Genomic DNA, 18,632 nt, shown 5'->3' with positions numbered 1-18,632 from the left:
AATTAAACTTCTTTATGCAATTTCTACTTGCCCCGGCAAGTGCACTTGATCCGCGTCAAACGGCGGCTCTTCGCACCCCAACGCCATAAACGACGCCGCGCCAGGTTCCAGCATCGTCAGATCGCAGGTATCCTGCCAGCTGCCTGTGCTGCTGGATGATTCATCTCCCTGTCCAGCTAGGTCGCCCACGTTCTCCGCCACTCCTCCTGAAGGCTCCTCCAGCAATGCCGGCCAGTGGATGTCGATGCTGGCAATGGGATTTGAGAAGCCGAGAATCATCTCCGAGTGCTTTAGAAGCTTGGGTAGCAGATTAGATTGGCACCCACGAATGCGAGCCAGGAACTTGACGACAGAGCAGAGAACGTCCTGTGGCCCGAATTCGAAAGAGGGCATGGGAGAAGCAGACATGGATGCGTCCGCCAGACTCATTCCAATGTCGAACAGTTTTTGTTCCTACCAAACATCTTCAGTCAGCATCTGCTCACTCGCTGTGTCGTAGAAAACATCTTTTTATTTAAACTTACAATTGCAATTCCGTGGCAGTCCTTTGAGCTCTGGCTCACAGACCCCAGGGCCTTCATGATGGACTTTCCAGCCTCAAACGGCAGGCCAAGGGCGGGCATGAGACCCTGCCCATACACGAGATTTGGCTTGGTGCCAAACGCAAGTCGCCACATCGATACACGAAGCCACTGTTGCGTGACAAGTGTGTCGAATCTCTGGCTCTCCATCACCGACTCTGCGGGCTGCACAGCGGATAGCTTATTACTAATGGCATGGCTGAGAGCAACACCTTGAGGCTGGCATCCGTCGGTGTGAGGCTGCCACTCGTAGAGAGAACAGGGCAGCAACTCGAATAGGCGGACGTGGTTTACGAAGTCGTGCATGACAATAGGGCAGTCTGAGTCGACAATCTGCGGCTTTGAGATGGTGTTGCGTAGCATCACCGGCCGCCTGTGCTGCAAAGCATATGTTCTACCATAGGGCATGCGAATTAGTTCCCCAGCCTCAAAATTTGTGATGAAACGATTCAAATCAATTCACGCTTACCTTTCGGTCACAAACAATAGCCAGAATATCCGCCGCCTGATTTCCCGTTCGCTCTCTTCCAGGTTGCTGTAGGCCGACTCACTGTGTAAGCCTATTGACAGAGCCAATGAAATGGCCTGATTAAGGTAAAACCAAGCATGGGTATGCTTCTCCAGGTTTCCATAGCCCGCAAAGAGGAAAAAGGATGTCAGCAGCGTGTCTAGGCTGAGGTCATCGACCACGTTGAACTGCAGCCGAGCCTGCTCAGCAGCGGTGAGCAGAGCCTCACCCGTAAGGGGCGAGTCTAGCGATGTGTTGATGCCCACTGATGTCTCGTCGTATTCCTCTGCGTTGTCCAGCTTCAACTGGATCCGCGTCGCGGCGCAAAGAGACAAGAGAAAGGCATACCGTGATGGAGAGAGCTCATCCAAGCGCAGCGAGTCGGTCAGCAGTTCCCTGTCGTTGACGACGGGCATGATGGGAAACAGGTGCTTCATAAACACCTGCACATGAGCCGCCAAGGCCACCGATAGCCTCTGCTTGTCATGTTCCGTCGCCGTTCCAGACGCTGTTGCAAGGGCTAGAAGGGGGTTTTGCTGGCTGGCAGGTCGGCTTCGATTTGAATCTTCCAAGGCGTTGAACTGGATCTGTGTGCTCGGCGTGCTGACCTCAAAGTGGTTCTTGTCTGGTTCTGTGAGGCCCTGCCTGATTTGAGACAGTCGACGGCCTTTGCCTCCCCTTGGCCCTTTGCGCCGAAGTGTGTGTAAGTATCGACAAGGAATGGAAGAGACGACGCAGTTGCTACACGGCAGACCGCGATCGCACTTCATTTTCCGGAAGCGACAGTTGTCGCATACCTGCTGCGGCGGCTTCTGCGTGACGTTTGGTGTAGTCGACATCGTGAATGTGTGTTTAGAGTGATTATAGTGGTGATAAGTCAAGTCAAGACAAAAGACAATGAGATGCTTGGAGATGCAACGAGGCCGTTCCTCCTATATCGGACAATCTTTCAATGTAGGTTTAGGTCATCAACCAAACACGCAGTCAGATGCCAGACTCGCAATTGACAATCAACAGCTTGCAAGATAGTCCCTTGGTAGCAGCAAAGTGCAGTTGAAGAAATGACATCCACAAAGAAGCAACTCACGTCTCTGTTAGCTTCGAGACGAAAGGTAATATCTAAAGAAAAGGGTCTCCCCCAGAAAAAAAAAAGTTTCCTTTTCCCGACGGCTCGCCTCACAGGGCCAGCGTTACATGCATCTCGACGACACAGCCCCCGCAGGTTCTCGGATCCCAATGCTTCCCACCCCCCCTTTCCCACCGTCACTTCTTGTTTCGATCGTGGCCGCCACGTTTTTCCTAGCTCGGGTGGGCTTCTGCTTCGTCTTCGCAACAAACGTTCGCCATTGGAACCGTTTTGGCGAGCCAGAGGCGCACCTTTTCCGAACAGCCTCGAGCAGTGCTGATGGTGGGGACGGATTCAGGGAATAGAGCTCCCCAGCTAGCTTTTTGGGGAAATACTCGGGCTACCATCACAGACCATTGTGTGGAGATGGAGCCATTGGCCGTGCGGAGAAGTTTGCGGGGATGCTTTGGCTCAACTGGTGCCAGCGCTATGCATGCAGACAGACGCATGGGATTTTCGGGAATCATTGCCAGGGGTCGGCGAGTCGGAGCCGTGGTCCAGTGCCGTCAAGTGGCCTGAGCATGCCCATGTCAAGCTGCGTATAATATGAGGCGGTATGGGTTAGCGAAATGTGAAAGAGTCAGGCGGTGATGTGCCAGGAGAGCGGCACTTGGTTCCCCAGGATTCGGAAAAGCAATCAGTCACAAACGGATCGCCGCGAGAGCAACAGACGTTTTCCGTGTTTTGTGACAATCACTTGACAGCTTCATCTTAGTCTTCGGATAAGTTGAAGAGGTTACGTTGTAGTTGAACGTAGTTGAACACCAAATGAGCTGAAGTTGGGCAGAGAACTCCTGAACTCAAGGGCTTAGTCATCGGCTGGGGTAATGGCATCCATGTATCCAGGTCTAGGCTTCTGGTTATAACTCAAGATACAAGGTAAGCTCGTATCAAGACGGTTTAGCATAATGGATAGAAGTAATAGTCCTTTTCTCTTTTTACGCCAATTAATATTCAATGGCGGGGTTTATTCCAGACAAGCTGCCAGTAGGCCCGGGGCACATCCAAGTGAGCCTTGCCACGAGACTAAAATTAGCCGAATATAGTATCATAAAACAGCCAGCCATCAATCAAAAGTGCAAACGAAGCGAGGTTGCCAAGGCATAACGGCAAATCTATTGTTATATGTGAAAACTAACAAGACAAAGAAGAAGAAGAGAGGGTGCTAAAACTAAAAAAGCTAATATGTAGTAGAAGAAATCATGCCGTGATATATATAGCGGTGCCAGCACTGGCCCACAGCGTCTTGATTCCGCGTCTAATTCAATCCAAGTTTCCCATTTTTGATGCTTTTCCTCCTCTCCCGCCATGATGGAAAAAAAAATAGCCAGCTCGCCCTTCGTTGTGCTCGTAGCGTACAACAGGGCCTCTTTTGACGCAGTACAAATCATAAACCACTTGTCCCAAACATTGTTCTTTTGCTTTCGTGTTTCTTCAAACAAACAACAAAAAACATGACCGTTTAATACCGAAAAAGAAATGGAATATTTGCAACTCCATCCGTAGTGAAAAATATCGCCAGGGAGGAGGTCTTCAATCTGAACAGAATACTTCAAGTCGCTCGGAGCGTGCTTGCTCCAAGACTGAGTATCCGTCTCCCTTTATCTAAAAGGAGAAAGTGTATTGCTTCATGCGGTTTTACTGGCCCTCATGGGACGTGGACGATCCTCGTTGGCGTCGACCCACGCTCGCGCCACGGTTGGGGACATGCAACGATGGAGAAAGGTGGAGGGTGTCCTCAGTACGGCTCACGTCGAAGCTGGGGCCTCGGTAGCTAGAATGGCGGCCGATACCGTCCTCGTGGTGAGCGCCAAACTGAGATCCCGGCATCCCGGTCTGAGCTTCTTCGTCAAAGGTTCTTATTCTTGGACTTGTGCCCGACTGCGGGAAGGTCGAGTGCTGGCTGTCTATCGGAGTAAGGCCGGTCAAACCCTCTCCTGCTCGTCGTTTGCCACCACGCTGGCTGCTCTCCTTTTTCAAATCTCCCGCGCTTACTTCGTCTGATGGATCTCTAGACGCAATGGAGCGAGCATCAGCGTCCCACATGCCCGAGGTCTCGAGGACAAGAGATCGGTTGGTGTTGAGGGCTGCGACGGCGTTCTTCTCCGACTGCTGAATCTCTTCGGGGGTCTGACCCGCATTTGATGGGACCATTCGCGAAGCATCGGTTGCCTTGGCCGCCTTGTCTCGGCTGTCAGCAGCCCACTGGTCGGTTACGGCTACAGAGTACGTAGGATTCGTGGGTCCGCCCAAGGCCTCACCACCACCGCCAGGAGCGAGAATGGGGATCTTCTTCATAGCGACAGCCAGAGCACACATAAACTTGGAGCGACGAGTGGCCCGAACGCGGTCGTTGTGCCAGTTGGATTTGTGCTTGATGCTGATTTTCAGGGTCAACTTGTCAAGGTTATTGACACCGCCGATACCAATGCCAAAGTCGGGCTGGAAGTCTCGAGAGTTCTCGGGCGAGCGGACAAATTTCTCCATTTCGTTACGAAGGAGTTCGATATCTTCGAATGAGGTATCAAAAGAAACGTCAACGGAGAAGGTCTCCGACATGGCCTTGCTTCGAGTCACGTTTTCGATCCAAAGGTTATTGAGAACAATGTTTGGGACCTGGTTTAAATACGTTAGTTTGTCCCATAAAAACCCTATTCGGAGACGGCTTGTGTCCTTACCTGAGAGACTTGCATCTTGTCGGTGCGTGTGAAGACGGTGTACAAGAGGGAAATGCGGTCAACCAGCATCTGTGTACCTGAGATCTCGATGCGATCACCGACATCATAGGGATGCTTGACGAATAGAAAGATGCAAGAACCAAGGAATTCTTGGGTGGTGACAGCAAAGACAAAAGAAAGAGATAAAAGAGCGGTACCGGCGGTAGCAATGGTGGTGAGAAGGCTGCTGTTGAAGAAGGACAAGAAGATGAAGACGGCGATGAGCAGGACGACGAACAGCAAGACCTTATCAAATGCTGTGAGGGCCTGTCCAATATCCTTCATTCCTTCGGCAATTGCCTTTCTTTCCTTGCCCATCTCAACGACCTTGCGGACCATTTCTTCGAGGCTGATATCCCCATTGGCGTCAGTATCAATGGCCTCAAAGGCCTCTTCTGCCTCCGCCTTGTATGCTGGACCAAGAACCTCTTCGACGTCGTCTGGGAACAGAGCATCTCTGCCTTCTATGACAAAGGACATCCAGAGACGCCTGGCGAGAGCCTCAGACGATCGCTTCTTCTCGAGAGCTTCAATGACAATGGAGTGGGCCGAGTTGGGGTTGAAGACGTGCTTGCCAGTGATTTCACTCGCAAGATTGCCAAAGACAGACGTCACCTTGTCACCAAATCGGCCGACGTCTCCGATGATCCTCATAGGGGCCACGGCGCCAGGGACGGCGGACTTGCCAGCCTTCCGTCTAAGCATCATCTCGATACTATCTTCGATGATGTAGTCTTCTTCGGCAAACTCGTGGCAGTACATGGGGAACAGAGTACGGGAAGCATCATACAAGAGACCCAGGAGGTGAATTTCCCTCTTGGAGTCTTTGATGCGATTATCAAAGGACCGCTGGTGGTAAGACACACCGATGAGCTGAACAATGGCCTTTTCACCGAGAAGGATAGCGGAGGAGACGAAGCAGGCGCCGAGGACACGTTCGAGGTTGACAACCCAAGTAATGTCATCTGAGAAGGCCTGGGCAAAGATGCTCTTGAAGGTGAGCCAAGAAGCCAGGCCCCAGAAGAAGATGGAGATGACAATAGTCAGGTTGCTCAAGACGGTGGCGTACTTGCGAGTGCCAGCACTGACGATACCACAGAAGAACATGAAGGCGTGAGGGAGAAACCAGGCGGCGGCTTTGACACCCCATAGAGACAGCCAGGAGATTTGAATCCACAAGAAGAGCTTGAACAGAGGAGGACCTCTGCTTTTGTCGTGGCTGCCAAGGTAAATGTCGTTCTTGTGGCCGGTCAGAGGAAGTACAATGAGCGGGACAGCCAGCAAGATGCCAACCGGCACGACGTAGACCATGTACCGCGTGATGACTGAGAAGCCGACGATCTTGGCATAGAGCCGACCCATGGCGTTGAGCTTGGCCTCGTCGCCTGTCTGCCTACGCTTGAGGCTCTCATCGTCCATCTTGCGTCGACGGCCAGCATGGCGGTGGTGCATGCCATGCTTCTCGTTGTGCTCGTCATGGCTGCGGGTGCCTTGCATGGTGGGCTTCCTGGCTCCTGTGGTTGACGCGTTACTCTTGACCGTCGTCAAGGGGTTGAGGGGGATGCCGCCGTTGTCCATGTCGCGAAGATCGCCTCCGTCAAGAGGGATGAATCCAGCAGAGCTTCGTGAGGCGCGAGAGGCTTGACGTTGCGCCATGTGAAGTTTCCCCTACTCCGCAACAGGTGCACGCCTAGAGGTGGAGGGGCGGTGCACGTCGTTTTATACAGAGTACAAGCGTTGCCTACTATAAATAGGCCGTGATATGTTTCGAATTGACAACTTTGATGCCTTGAAAAGCTGGGGCTATTCGTTCTTGTGAAGATTGCAAGGATAGCTTAGGTGCCGTGGTTAAAGCTGAGGATATCCACACAGGACGTCGAGTTTAGTCGATGGTGTGCAAAAATGCTGCGCTACCACCTAATATGAACTGACAATCAATGCCACCGCAGGGGCATAAAAAGAACCGGCGAACGCGACGTTTCAGATACCACGGATGCAGAAGCCGTTGAAGACCGGCTCCAGGCTAATCAGGTTTGCAGGAAATGCACAATTGAGCTGATGGTGACGAGGAAGCACAAGCTGTCGTCGAGGAAATCGAATACGCAATGCAGTGCAAAGGTCAGAACAAAGGCCCGTGCCAACGGCTAGGATAGGCGAAGCGAGTGACAGTCTGCAAAGGGCAAACAGAACAAAGACGAGCGTGAAAGGGAAGAATAAAGGGAAGAGGAAGACAAAAAGGTAGAGCAAGAGGAAGTCTTGACAGGACCGTAGAGGAGCTGGGAGAGGGCGTAGTAAAAAGATGATTGGAGGCTAGGCAAAGTAGTACCGAGAACACTAGGGGTGTTTCAGGATATATAAAAAATGAGTGAACCAGGAGAACGAGCGAAAGACCCGGTCAGTTGGGTTAAAGAATATCAGTCCAAACGAGTGGAAGGGAGGAGTAGGAGGAGTAGAAATGTGGAGAGGGGATAAATGGAATCGAGCTGCAAAAACAGGCGATCTTAAAAGGACGAAGAAGAAGGAAAGGAACAGACTGAGTGAGTGGTGACTGGTGAAACAAGCTGGAGGTTTTGCTCGATCTCACTGGACCGTGGCAGGCCCGATGAAAGGGGCGATCGGCACAGGTTGCAGGTACATGCGGGCAGGTGCTGGAAAGGGCAAGGAAGTGCGGGAAAGTGCAGCGCTGCAAGTACCCGGTACCACCTGCAGGTCGCACGGAAGTGCTGTTAGTGGCTGGTGGCGGTACCTAGGGCGCTGGGCAGCGGAGCACAGGCGTGCCAGGTACTGCATACGAGGCGGCCACAGTGGAGCAGCCGCTAAGCTACGGGGGGCCAGTCCTGCCAGTCAGGCCCTGGCCAGCTGCAAAGAGCCAGGAACAGGTACATGTACTAGTCGCGGTGGCTGCAGGACGGCACGCATGGCGCACATGGAGGTACCGAATACCAGCGCAGGCTTCCGTGCTAAGCGTGTACCGATACGCACACTTGTCGCAGCCGGTGACATTTTGGCTGTACAGTGACATCTGTCGTCAGGAGTGCTAAGAAAAGCTCTCGTCTGCAAGGAACTTTGATACCACACGCACACGCAAACCTCAACTTGCTCATATCACGGATCATCAAACATCTATGGAACCAACTTCAAAACGATTACTACATCTTCCTTATCCGCTTTTCCGTATTATTTCTTCTTTTCTCTTTTAATTCCTCTCGTTTCCCAGCCCGGCAGTTCATCCGTCCACCAGCAGGGCCCCTCGTCCTTCTCTTCTCTTCTCTCGCCTCTCACAGACCACACAAAGCCTGTCCCAACCCCTGCCACAAAGAGAGGCTGTACAGTGGGAACGAACCACAGGCCACGCGACGTTTTTTTTCTTTTGTTTCCAAGGTTCAAGGTTGTCGCTTTGCTGCTCACTTCAGCTACTCTTGCAAAATGGATCTCTTGACTAATGAAGCTGCTGGATTGAAAATTGGACACGGATGGGGTCACGTCAGCCAAGTGGAGCTGCTTGTCATGGACTCGCGGATTCTGGCATTTTGCAAGATTCGCAAAGCAAAAAAGAAAGCCGAATGCTACCATCTAACGAGACACGGCTTTAATGAGATGGACACCCGATACGAGTTGCGGCTGCATGCGGTGCTATTTTTCAAGAATGCCCAACTATGGTCTTTGCTTTTCAGCTCGATTAATTCCCCTATTCTGTTTGCCTCACCCGCCATCGCGGCGATAAGTTTGTTTGTCTGGGACCTGGAACCGAATTGACACTCAAAAGACGAGCGAGAGACACACGGACGCAAAAAAAGAGAAAAAGAAATACTTTTTCACAAGTATTTACTCCGGGCCCATGGCGATGCCTCCACCAACACAACGGGGTGGGATCCATCACCAGGGCTGCTAAAGCCAAGACGGCATTGTCCAGAACTTGAGCTAACAACAGGTTGCAAAACGTTCTTTCACCCCCTTAAACTCCTCTCCTGGCGCTACACTCGCAAGACAAAACGGCGGCCAAAACCTTGTTCAACCGAGTTTGACATGTGTTCGCACCAGAGACGTTGAACGCCTTTTTTCTTCCTCCTTGCACCGGCCGGACTGAATCAGACACGGCCCGAGACACAAGACGACGCCTCCATATCAGCCAACAGCGGGACGGTCGTTATCTTGACGCCCACAACGCCACCGCTCTCTCTTGTACTCACTTTAGTCTGCTCAATGTGGTTCTCGTCCATTCCAAAATCAAGGGCTGATCGCCTCTGTCATTCCCACAACCGCCTAAACCAAGCCCTTGGTGTGCCATCCCGCTAGAGCACACCACCTTGGACGCGACTTATTAACGGCAAGCCAACGTGCATAAACACCATCTCACAGCATCATGCTCGTCCCATTTATCGCTCTATATCAAACGAAGCGCATAACAGCAATCAAATACAATTCGGGGTGCCCGTTTCCCGCATAGATCTAAAGGTATGACTCACGGTTTGCAGTACTCATACGATGATTTTAGCTACAATCTGGAGAACCACGGTCCCCCCCTCCGCAGTACGATCTAAGTTCAATAATTGCGAGAAAATGAAAAAACAAGGCGAAACAAAACACCTCCTCTACCGCTACGTATCTGCCCACATCCCGCCTCCTCCAAAAGCGGGGAGAAAGGCAAATCCCAGGCCCAACGCATGGTTCCCTCTGCAGATTGCATCGTGCAGATGCAGTGCATTCTCGTCCTGTCGTCGTCCTATCTTTCTCGTATCGCTCACTCACGCCGGTCCAATCAAAGCCCTGCGATCCTCATCTTGCTCACCCTTTGTGGTCCCATATTCCGATCACAACCAGACATTTCTCAAAAACGACTCAGATCAAAAAGGATCGCCCCGTCAGCTCTCTTTTTTGGTAACAGCTGCACCCCTGCTGTCGATCCAATCCGCACTCGTCATAACGCTGCACATCAAGGGCTCAAATTAGAAAAGATGAGTGCAGATGATGGTCGTGCTCCCCCTCATAAAAGAGGGAGATTGCCGAGGCTGCTTTTTTGGCTGAAAGATGAATGTGATGTATCCCTTATGATATCATCGGAACCATTGCGCATGCAACCTCGGATCGTGAAGCTGAACCCGCGATTCCCGCCCACAACCTCCACCGTCGGTGAGACGGAAACCAGACAAAGAGACCAAGATGAACCAAGCTTTGTCCTAAGATCCCAAACATAAAATATACGTGCCCCAGATCTCATATCGAAATACCCTACCGGACCGCAGTGGGTCGAAATGTGACGTTCTTCCACCATCATCATCGTTCTATTAATACCCGCACAATCTATCGCCTTGCTTTCAGCTCCTCAGCTCCACCCCGCGAAACCGGGACGGAATGCAACATAGCTATGTTATAGTATACCAATTGCTTAGACTATTCCGCAGAACCCGGCACCAGCAATCCTTCCAAGATCCCGATCGCGCCGCCAGAACTGTCGAATCACGGTCAAGTTCCCCCTGCGGAGAAAAGGCAGATGCACGAGATTGGAGCCCTTTTTTTTTTTTTTTTTTGTCGCAGAGCTTTCCCTTCCTGGGAGAAGATGGGGGAGCTGTTATGGGTGGGATCCATCACAGCTAGGTGTAGATGACGTAGAGCTACAGAACAAGTAAACAGGTGAGCAAGTAAAAGATAAAAATGAGAAGATTTGTACAAGTAAAAGATGACATGAAAAGATTTGTACAAAATGGCACAGGCGTTATCTGTGCTGTTCATTCTTCACATACTATATACTATAGTATATCTGCGTCATCTAATCTTTGGGGGATAATGTCGTAATGTGTACATATAATCTTCAAATCAAAGCAAAACAAGTCTCAATGATGGCCATGCTCATCCAAACAGACCCATCCATCCCATCTCCATATCCTTCCACTCTTAATCCGCTCATGATGAAGATACCCGAATACTCGACGCCAATCCAAAACAGTGCTTTGCCGCAAAACACAAAATAATAGAAAGAAAAAAACGCCAAAGGCTTTCAAAAACACATTTGACTTGGGGGTATCGCTTCCCACATGCGCCGTAGTCATCCCAATTCCGTCCGTTTCTTTCCGTGGTATCATGAGTCGAGAAAAAATGAACACACACACGCCCGCTAATCAACAACCCAAAACCCAAAAATCAACGCCTAAATAGTAACCAGCAAAAATAAAACGCCCCATCTGAAAATCGCAAAGGGGAAAATATTATCAAAATGATCTGAAAGCAAAAAAGGGGGTCCCAAAGAGATATCATGGTGTAGCTTCGGGAGAGAGCGATCTGGCGTTTACAGCCGCTGGTGTAAAGCCAACCATGTCCTTCAGCTCGACCTTGGCCTTGTCATTCTCAAACTTGTCTTCGCCTTCGTCCGTGTCGACGTGTTCGGCCACATCCAGTGTGTACAAGGGTTCGAGGGTCGCGTTTTTCTGAAGAAGGATCCATCGCTTCCACCACCACGGCAGCGTCTTGGTCACTTGGTATTTCATAAACACCCGAGTGGGCACCGCAAAGATGTAGTCCAGCTCTTCCAGCGTTCGTTGCTTCGTCTCCGGAAGCCAAAGGAAAATCATGACCAAGGCAATAATGTTAAAGAGCGCATACAGCCCAAACGAACCCATGACGCCCAACCTAGCAAGCATTAGGGGAAAGGTGATGGACAGCACGGCTGCCCAGAGAAAACAGGTCGCCACGGCAAATGCCATGCCTACCTCACGGTGAGACAAGGGAAAGACTTCGGCCGCGTATGTAAACGGGACGGGCCCTTCGCCGGGCGAGTAGAAGGCGGCAAACAGGTAAATGAAGAAGGCAACGAAGCCCAGATGAAGGCCACCCTGCCCGGGTATCAAGTTGCAAAGCCCTGCTGCCAGCAGCGTCCACGCCATCTGTGGAAAGGTGAATAGGAGCAGAGATCGCCGGCCAAAGGTGTCAATCGTCCACACGGCGGGGAAGGCAAACAAGAAGTTGACCAGGCCAAACCCCCACGAGGCCAAGAGCGCCCCAGTAGTGCTCGCTCCGGCGTCCAGGAAAACGGTAGACGAATAAAAGGCCATGATGTTGATGCCGCACATTTGCTGTGCAATCATGACCGTGTGGGCTGCCAAGGTTGCGCGGCGGACTCGGGGGATGGTAAAGAGCTCAATGAATCGGCGGAGGTAGTTGCCATTGCCCATAAACTCGGCCTCGACTTCGAGCTGGACGTGAATGTAGTAAATGTCACGGCCAGCTTGGACGGGGTCGTTCCGCAGGCGGAGCAAAGATCGCATCGCATCCCTGTATCTGTTCTTCTTGATGTACCATCGCGGCGACTCGGGACAAAAGTAGATGAGGACGACGAGCGGCACAGCGGGGATAAAGGCCGACCCCAGCTGATATCTCCACGCTTCTTTGCCAATTCCCCTGACGGCGAGGTTGGCGCACGTCCCAAGAAAGATGCCAAATGCGTTCCACAGTTGCCAACTCATGACGAGAGCGCCTCGAATAGGGGCCGGCGAGTTTTCTGCGGCAAAGATGGGCACTGTTCATTGTATCAAGTCAGTTTTACCGAATACGCCCTTATATGTGATTTGAAACAGCCTGAATTCAAGACTAGAAGAGATCAAGAAAGGCAACTTACCAGTAGATGCCTTTGCGCCCATCCCGACGCCCATAAACAGGCGGCATATCAACAGCCTAGGCCATGAATTGCAGAATGCGCTCGCTATCACCGGCCAGAGACAAAAGTTGGCAGCCACAAAGATGGCGCCCCGGCGGCCAAAGTGGTTATTCAAGGGATCTGACAACCAGCATCCGAGAAACGACGTGCCGATGTAGGGCGCGGCATTGACCAGGCCGACGATGAGTTTGTCATGGATGGTGTTAGCGCCGATGCCGTACGCCGTCGGGAAGTCGAGATTTGCTCCGTTGGATCCGGTCTGATCCCAGCCCTGGACGGCGGCGCCGACGGAACATGTCACGACGGTCAGGAGCAAGGTCCAGGGAACGCGCCACTTGTGCAGAACCTCGTTGCGGAGGGCATCAATCTCGCTCTGGCTGAGAGCTTCGGGGCCGGTGATGTCCTCGTAGCCGGTGGGATCCTGGGCCACCAGCGCGCCCTTGCGGATGATGTCGCGATGGTCCTCTAAGTTCTTGGTGCGGCAGAATTCGTCGACGTCGGCCAGCAGAGTTCGTCGCGGGATGCCGACGAGTGGGTTCTTGATTCTAAGACACGGAGAAAAAAAAGGGATCGGCAATTAGATGGGCTCCGAGATGAACGAATGGAGGGGCCTCTCACCACGTGGGAAACACGGGTGGGAGAAACATTTGTTACTTACTTTGCCTCTGTGTTTGCATTGAGATTGACACGCTGCGACTTGCGGCGGTCTTCTCCGGCCTCGGCCGAGAAGGACGACGAGACATGATATTCATTCGAGGCTCTGCGGGCGAGAGAGAGAGATGCGGTCAGCAGGTGACTTCAAGACGAAAAAGACACAGTGGATGGTATTGATAAAGTGTCATCATCACATCACCATCGATAACAACAAGAATAAGAACAAGAACAAGACAAATCATGTCTGGGGAAAGGAGAGCCATCACATACATGGTAATCTCGTCGACCCGGCTTTGCGACGATGATGACATGGCGGTGATGGGCCACGGCGAGCAAATCCGGGGAAGCGTCAACACACACAAAAGATGTGGGGATCTTCCCGATCCCCCTCTGGCAATCTCTCGCTCGAGCTGCGATTGCAGAGGGCGGGACGGAAGACGGGGGAGCGGATACGATACGTCGCAGCGAGTGGTGAGTTGGGTAGTGCGTGCAGCCTTGGGAAAATCGGCCCGGGGAGTTTTCTGGCTTTGATTCGAGGGCAAAAACGAGACTCGAAAGAAGGGGGATGGAGAAGGACGAGCGAAAGAGCTGGAGAGAAAGCAAGGAGCAGACGCAAGTACAATACAGTACAAACGGCTAGCCGGAGGGAATCAACTCTTTTGCGCGTAACAGAAAAGCCGGTTTGGTTATGGCTTGGGCGTCTGGTGCTGGTCTGGTCTGATCCGGTCCGGTCTTGGTCCACCTGGCCGCTTCGCTTTTTGTTCCTTGGACGTGGAGAAGCACCAGGAAGGCCGGGTGGAGCGCCAATAGTATGGAACTGTACTGTATGGATGTAAAAGCAGGTACAGGCAATAATTAGTAAGTCATGGAAGCAGGATGAGTGAGTTTTGGGGAGCAAGAGGGAAAAGGGCTGGCTAAGGAAAAGAAATCGGGCTAAACCGCTGAAGCAGTGGCGCCAGAACGATCAGAGCAGCGAACACACTGGCTGGGAGGCGAAGAAAAAGAATAGAAAACCCCGGAACGAAGCAAATGTCACACAGTGAGAGTGAGGCTTCAGGCCAGTTGAGTGGCATTGGCCCCAAAGGACTGGGGGAATCGCATGGGGGGATGGGATGGAGCCATCCATGGGCCGCTAGCAGGGATGGCGAGGGCTTTGGATTTTTCCAACGCAAAGGATTCCATTTGGTGCGGGTGCGCTGCGCAGTCTGTGGCCATGGCTCACTCTGACGCCGTCCGTCGGAAGACTAGGATGAGGATGGAGGCGCTTTTTCCTTTCCATTGAGTTTGTCGAGCGTCCGGGGTTGATTGCCCGCAAGAATAAGAAAATAGAACATTCAAGGAAAAGAGGCTTCTCGGCGTCTCCGAAAAAGAACAATAGGCTCAGCCAAAACACGTGGAACCGGCACGCGACAAGCCGCTCCCTAAAGAAAGAAAAGGCGACATGGAACAAAAACCCAAAAGTCTCAGTCAGATGGAGGCCAAGTTTCTGAGGCGAGATCAACTGCACTGTACGAGTACCGAGAAGCAAAAGGAACATGAAGCAGAGCACGAGTAAGAGTCAAGCCTTTTGCGGGGATCCCGTCTCACCAAACTGGGTGTCGCTTCTCCACAACTTGTCCCTTCGCCCGCAAATCGCAGCCAGTCACAACGTCTGATTTGCGCCTCCCAGGGGGGCCGGTTGGTGTCAGTGTGCACCAATACAGTATAATACAGTGTGGATATTGGGGTTGGGGGCTCTCCAGCTGTCAATAGCGGTTGGTGGCAACTGAAGCTGACAGCGTTGTAGCAGTGAGGTGGACTGCCCAGACCACCGGAGCGGACATCCAGTGTTGCAGCGGGCGATCCCATTAAATTGCACGGGCTGGGCTCAATGATCAATGCTGCTGCAACCCCACAGCATGGGCCAAATGGCCTCGTAGCGTTCAAGTTAAGAGTGTGCAGACCAACCAACACTTTTACACTGCCGATCTCGAATTAGCATTCATGTGAGCTCTCAAGCTTGTAATTTATATCCACAGGTTATATATAGCATAACAATAACAATACCAAAATAATAAATTGGGAAAAATACATTCCAAGAAACTGTCATAAAAGGCTAAAGCACAGCTTCCATCTCACCAACCCGCAACACCCATCGTTTCTAGAGCTTCATCTAAAACCCGGGGCGACGTAATTATCTGACAGCTCCATGACACTATCGAACCTTAACCTTAAAGGTGGCCCGATGTTTTATGGACATCTTGGCATTGCATAATAAAGCAACGCATGGTCCATCGAATCCGCCCTATTTCAAAACAAAATCTCATTTCATTGTACGCTCCCAAGTATAACATCATCAACCGCTTTATAATACTAGCAGCACAAGAAAACTTCCATCCATACCAGGGGATTCTAAGAAATCAAGCTTCTTCCAATCATAATCAGCATCACTTCACGTCACATCACCTCACCGACCGTTCTGGTATACTCATACTGAGCCGTCGCCCACTCACACAGTTCAAAAGCAGGTATCCGGAACATAAAAGACCAACATGCCTCCCGCCTCACTCATTTTCCCTCCCTCCGCAAACCTCAAGTCTTACAGGCAAACAATCTCCAAAGGTGACAAACATTTGCTCCCATCACACTCCAATCACTCCACAAAGACAGCATGAGCATCCAAACGCAAAAGGTCAAACCGAATTCAACGAGGCCTGCAAAAAGCCCTTCTCGTCATTTCTCAGCTACCTACACCAGTAGCAGCCTAATGCAATTGATATCCAAAAACATGACCAAATGATTGCGGTCACAACGCCATTGTGCAGAGAGGCTAGCCAACAGCTCCCAGCTTGATATACCTTTGGAATAAGGAGGTTCCGTCCGTCCTTCCATGCCGTCGCCAAGTGTGTACCCATGTATGTATACCCCAAAAAATCTCCATTACCCAAATTCCGTTTCCCCCCTCCGTATCATGCAACAAAAAGGGCGCCGGGATTCCTCACCAAATGAGAAATATGAATGACATGAAATGAAATGACATGGAAGAAAAAGAAGAGGAAAAGAAAAGAAGAAGATGTGAAAAGACCAAAAAGCAAATAGGTATCGTGTGGGTGCGCTCAGGTTTCTCTCCTCATCGACTCCATCACCTTGTTCTGCATCTCAAAGAGCTCCCGGTCACGCTTCTCTATCTCGTCCATGAGAGCGCCATACTTGGCCTGCCACTGCTCCGATGTCAGATTCCCTGCCGCCGACGGGCCGCCTTCCTCCGACGTCCCGACAGACTCTCCCGGCCCCGGCTTCTTCCACATCGTAACCGGCACGCTATGGGTCATGGTGAACTGCCCCTTGAGGTGGCCAAACCGATACTGCCAGTCGAAATAATAGGTGTAGACACCCTCCGAGGTCTCGACCCGGTAGCACCTTGGACGGTTGGTCATGAGCATCTTTGCGCCGCATAACGCCGCCAGGTTGATCAGAAACGCTTGAGACGACTCGGCATTCTTGTACATGTGCTCCACCGTGGCATTTACCATGGCGGTGCACTCGTCCATGCCAGCAATTTCTTGCTGGTTACCCTGGGGATCCACCCAGTCTGAGTTGTGCAGCACATGAGTAAAGTAGGATATGAGCCCGTCTACATTGGTACGATCGTCTAAATCCTCAAAGAAATATTGAGGCACGTCCTTGTTGGACGTTGAGCCAGCTTGGCTGGTAGCCCCAGCAGAGGGTGGAACGGCGTTGGCCTCATACACTCCCGCCACTGGTGGCTGCGAGAACGGATCCCACCCATTAGCCTGCGGTGCAGGCGGTGCCTGAAGAGGAATTCCTTGGAGCGCCGGAGGATCGTTTGCCGGTAGGTCATTGACGGGGACCATGGGCAGCGGTGGGGGGAGTGGTGGCGGCAGCGGCGGCGTTGCCAGCCGAACTGTGCCTCCCTGCCTCTCGGGAACCTGCAGAGAAATAGCAGGCCGAGCAGGTCTAGCATTGTCAAGCGGGCTGATGCCCATGCCGGCCACGGGGAGGTTAGAAGACGCAGGGGCCGCAATGATGTGCACCTGTGACGGCGCCCGTGCTTGCACAGGCGACACGGCATCTGCGCGCGGAGCAACGACTTGATTGCGAATCTGTGGGTGCATCTGAGTCACGTCGGGAGTCATCGGTATGGCGTCCTTGGGCACAACGGCCACGGGGCCATCAGATGGATTGCTGTCGGGGGTCGGAGCCCACGATGTCATGGGCGGAGGGTTAGGAGGAGAGGGCTCCACGGGTGTGCGATTAATCGGAGGCCTTCCCCTTGGTTTGACGCTGGCATCAGCTCCTCCAGGTTTCCACGCCGAGGATACGTTCTTGGGTCCCCGCCTATGGGTGGAAAGCTTGGGCTTGGATGGAGAGATGGCAGACCGGGGCTCCAACGCATCGTCCCAAAAAGAGCTCCTGGTTGAGGGTGTTATAGCGGAATTGGGGTACCGAGAAAGCGGAGTCTGCACGGAGTCGTTGAAGCCCCAAGCAACTGCGGCGCCGGGTCTCGAGGGATCCATCGGCACGCCCTGGGCTCGTGCATCTGGATGAGCCGACCACGTCGCCCGAGGACCATCAATTGCAGATGGAGGTGATAGGCGCTGCCGCTGAGCCACCGGAGAGTCGGTCCTGTCGTCCGCCTCGGGCCTCTTACGGCCCCTCTTGGGGCGAATATGGGGTAAAAGAGCCCTCAGGGCCATGTCATCCTCGATGGCAACGCCATCACGAACGGGCTGCCCTGTGGGATTTGGGTCGTCTGGAATCTCAGTCCAGTAATCGTTGCTTATGCCCATGAGGTATTCGAAGAACGCCTTGACATGCATAGAATTCATCCATTTCTACGGCATGTTAGCGGCTCGTCATCATTGACCAAATGACGGAGATGATGGCGGGAAAAGACAATGAAGAGCGCACAAGCTGCCGACGAGGACATACCTTTAAACGGACGCCGTACTGGGCAACCTTTTGGGCGCTTTCGTCCTTGGACAGGTCCGGCGGCTCGACGCCGAGCCTGGTGGTGAGTTCGGTCCATGTCTTGATCTCCTTGCGGTAGAATCTCTGGACCAGGTCGAAGATGAGAAAGGGGCTGAAGCTCTTGCCTCCACTCTTCGGGGGGTTTGCAAAGGCCTCTCGGAGGCTCTCGGTGTCGGCGTCGAGCGGCAGCGCCGGGTTGCAGTAAAAGATGAAGCGCACAAAGGCGTCCTCGAGAGTGTCGGGCGTCACGTTGCGATCGGGCAGGGAGGACCGCTGGACCATGGGGCGCGGGTTTGAGACAGCCATGTTGGTCTGCGTCGCCACGGCTTGCGGAGAGGACATTGTTGCAAGACGCCGTGCTGAGCTCTCATGTCTTTCTCCTGCCCGTGTCTCTGTGTGTCGCTGCCCGCAATGCCTCTCCCTCAAC

General features: G+C 52.4%; 9 protein-coding genes across 9 annotated transcripts; 4 read left to right on the top strand and 5 right to left on the bottom strand.

The window, feature by feature from the left end:
* Positions 1-12: 12 nt before the first annotated feature.
* On the bottom strand, positions 13-1,928 carry M431DRAFT_499164 (hypothetical protein; the record flags this gene model as incomplete). Its single annotated transcript, XM_024917767.1, has 3 exons — positions 13-453; positions 525-975; positions 1,051-1,928. 3 exons carry the CDS (start codon positions 1,926-1,928, stop codon positions 13-15), a joined length of 1,770 nt encoding a protein of 589 aa, XP_024770011.1.
* A 1,340-nt stretch (positions 1,929-3,268) lies between these two features.
* On the bottom strand, positions 3,269-3,736 carry M431DRAFT_249953 (hypothetical protein). Its single transcript, XM_024913777.1, has one exon. The coding sequence runs from the start codon at positions 3,604-3,606 to the stop codon at positions 3,337-3,339; it is 270 nt and encodes an 89-aa protein (XP_024770010.1). The 5' UTR covers positions 3,607-3,736; the 3' UTR covers positions 3,269-3,336.
* A 117-nt stretch (positions 3,737-3,853) lies between these two features.
* On the bottom strand, positions 3,854-6,384 carry M431DRAFT_95533 (hypothetical protein; the record flags this gene model as incomplete). Its single annotated transcript, XM_024924716.1, has 2 exons — positions 3,854-4,831; positions 4,894-6,384. The coding sequence occupies 2 exons, from the start codon at positions 6,382-6,384 to the stop codon at positions 3,854-3,856; spliced, it is 2,469 nt and encodes an 822-aa protein (XP_024770009.1).
* A 1,003-nt stretch (positions 6,385-7,387) lies between these two features.
* On the top strand, positions 7,388-7,980 carry M431DRAFT_541135 (hypothetical protein; the record flags this gene model as incomplete). The annotated part of the gene is made up of 2 exons (XM_024921094.1): positions 7,388-7,469; positions 7,530-7,980. The coding sequence occupies 2 exons, from the start codon at positions 7,388-7,390 to the stop codon at positions 7,949-7,951; spliced, it is 504 nt and encodes a 167-aa protein (XP_024770008.1). The 3' UTR covers positions 7,952-7,980.
* Positions 7,981-8,052: 72 nt separating this feature from the next.
* On the top strand, positions 8,053-8,929 carry M431DRAFT_511901 (hypothetical protein). Its single transcript, XM_024919758.1, has one exon. The coding sequence runs from the start codon at positions 8,359-8,361 to the stop codon at positions 8,686-8,688; it is 330 nt and encodes a 109-aa protein (XP_024770007.1). The 5' UTR covers positions 8,053-8,358; the 3' UTR covers positions 8,689-8,929.
* A 442-nt stretch (positions 8,930-9,371) lies between these two features.
* Positions 9,372-9,991, top strand: M431DRAFT_511900 (hypothetical protein). Its single transcript, XM_024919757.1, has one exon. It carries the CDS (start codon positions 9,493-9,495, stop codon positions 9,880-9,882), a length of 390 nt encoding a protein of 129 aa, XP_024770006.1. The 5' UTR covers positions 9,372-9,492; the 3' UTR covers positions 9,883-9,991.
* Positions 9,992-11,180: 1,189 nt separating this feature from the next.
* On the bottom strand, positions 11,181-13,545 carry M431DRAFT_499159 (hypothetical protein; the record flags this gene model as incomplete). Its single annotated transcript, XM_024917766.1, has 4 exons — positions 11,181-12,442; positions 12,542-13,125; positions 13,239-13,340; positions 13,505-13,545. 4 exons carry the CDS (start codon positions 13,543-13,545, stop codon positions 11,181-11,183), a joined length of 1,989 nt encoding a protein of 662 aa, XP_024770005.1.
* M431DRAFT_249902 (hypothetical protein) lies at positions 13,325-14,218 on the top strand. Its single transcript, XM_024913776.1, has one exon. It carries the CDS (start codon positions 13,600-13,602, stop codon positions 14,068-14,070), a length of 471 nt encoding a protein of 156 aa, XP_024770004.1. The 5' UTR covers positions 13,325-13,599; the 3' UTR covers positions 14,071-14,218.
* Positions 14,219-16,329: 2,111 nt separating this feature from the next.
* M431DRAFT_95499 (hypothetical protein) lies at positions 16,330-18,547 on the bottom strand (the record flags this gene model as incomplete). The annotated part of the gene is made up of 2 exons (XM_024924710.1): positions 16,330-18,069; positions 18,167-18,547. 2 exons carry the CDS (start codon positions 18,545-18,547, stop codon positions 16,330-16,332), a joined length of 2,121 nt encoding a protein of 706 aa, XP_024770003.1.
* Positions 18,548-18,632: the final 85 nt, after the last annotated feature.

The sequence above is a fragment of the Trichoderma harzianum genome, assembly GCF_003025095.1.
Source record: "Trichoderma harzianum CBS 226.95 unplaced genomic scaffold M431scaffold_14, whole genome shotgun sequence".
Taxonomy (NCBI): Eukaryota; Fungi; Ascomycota; class Sordariomycetes; order Hypocreales; family Hypocreaceae; genus Trichoderma; species Trichoderma harzianum.
Note: the sequence above shows the minus strand (reverse complement) of the source record. Positions and strands in the feature narration are given on the sequence as shown.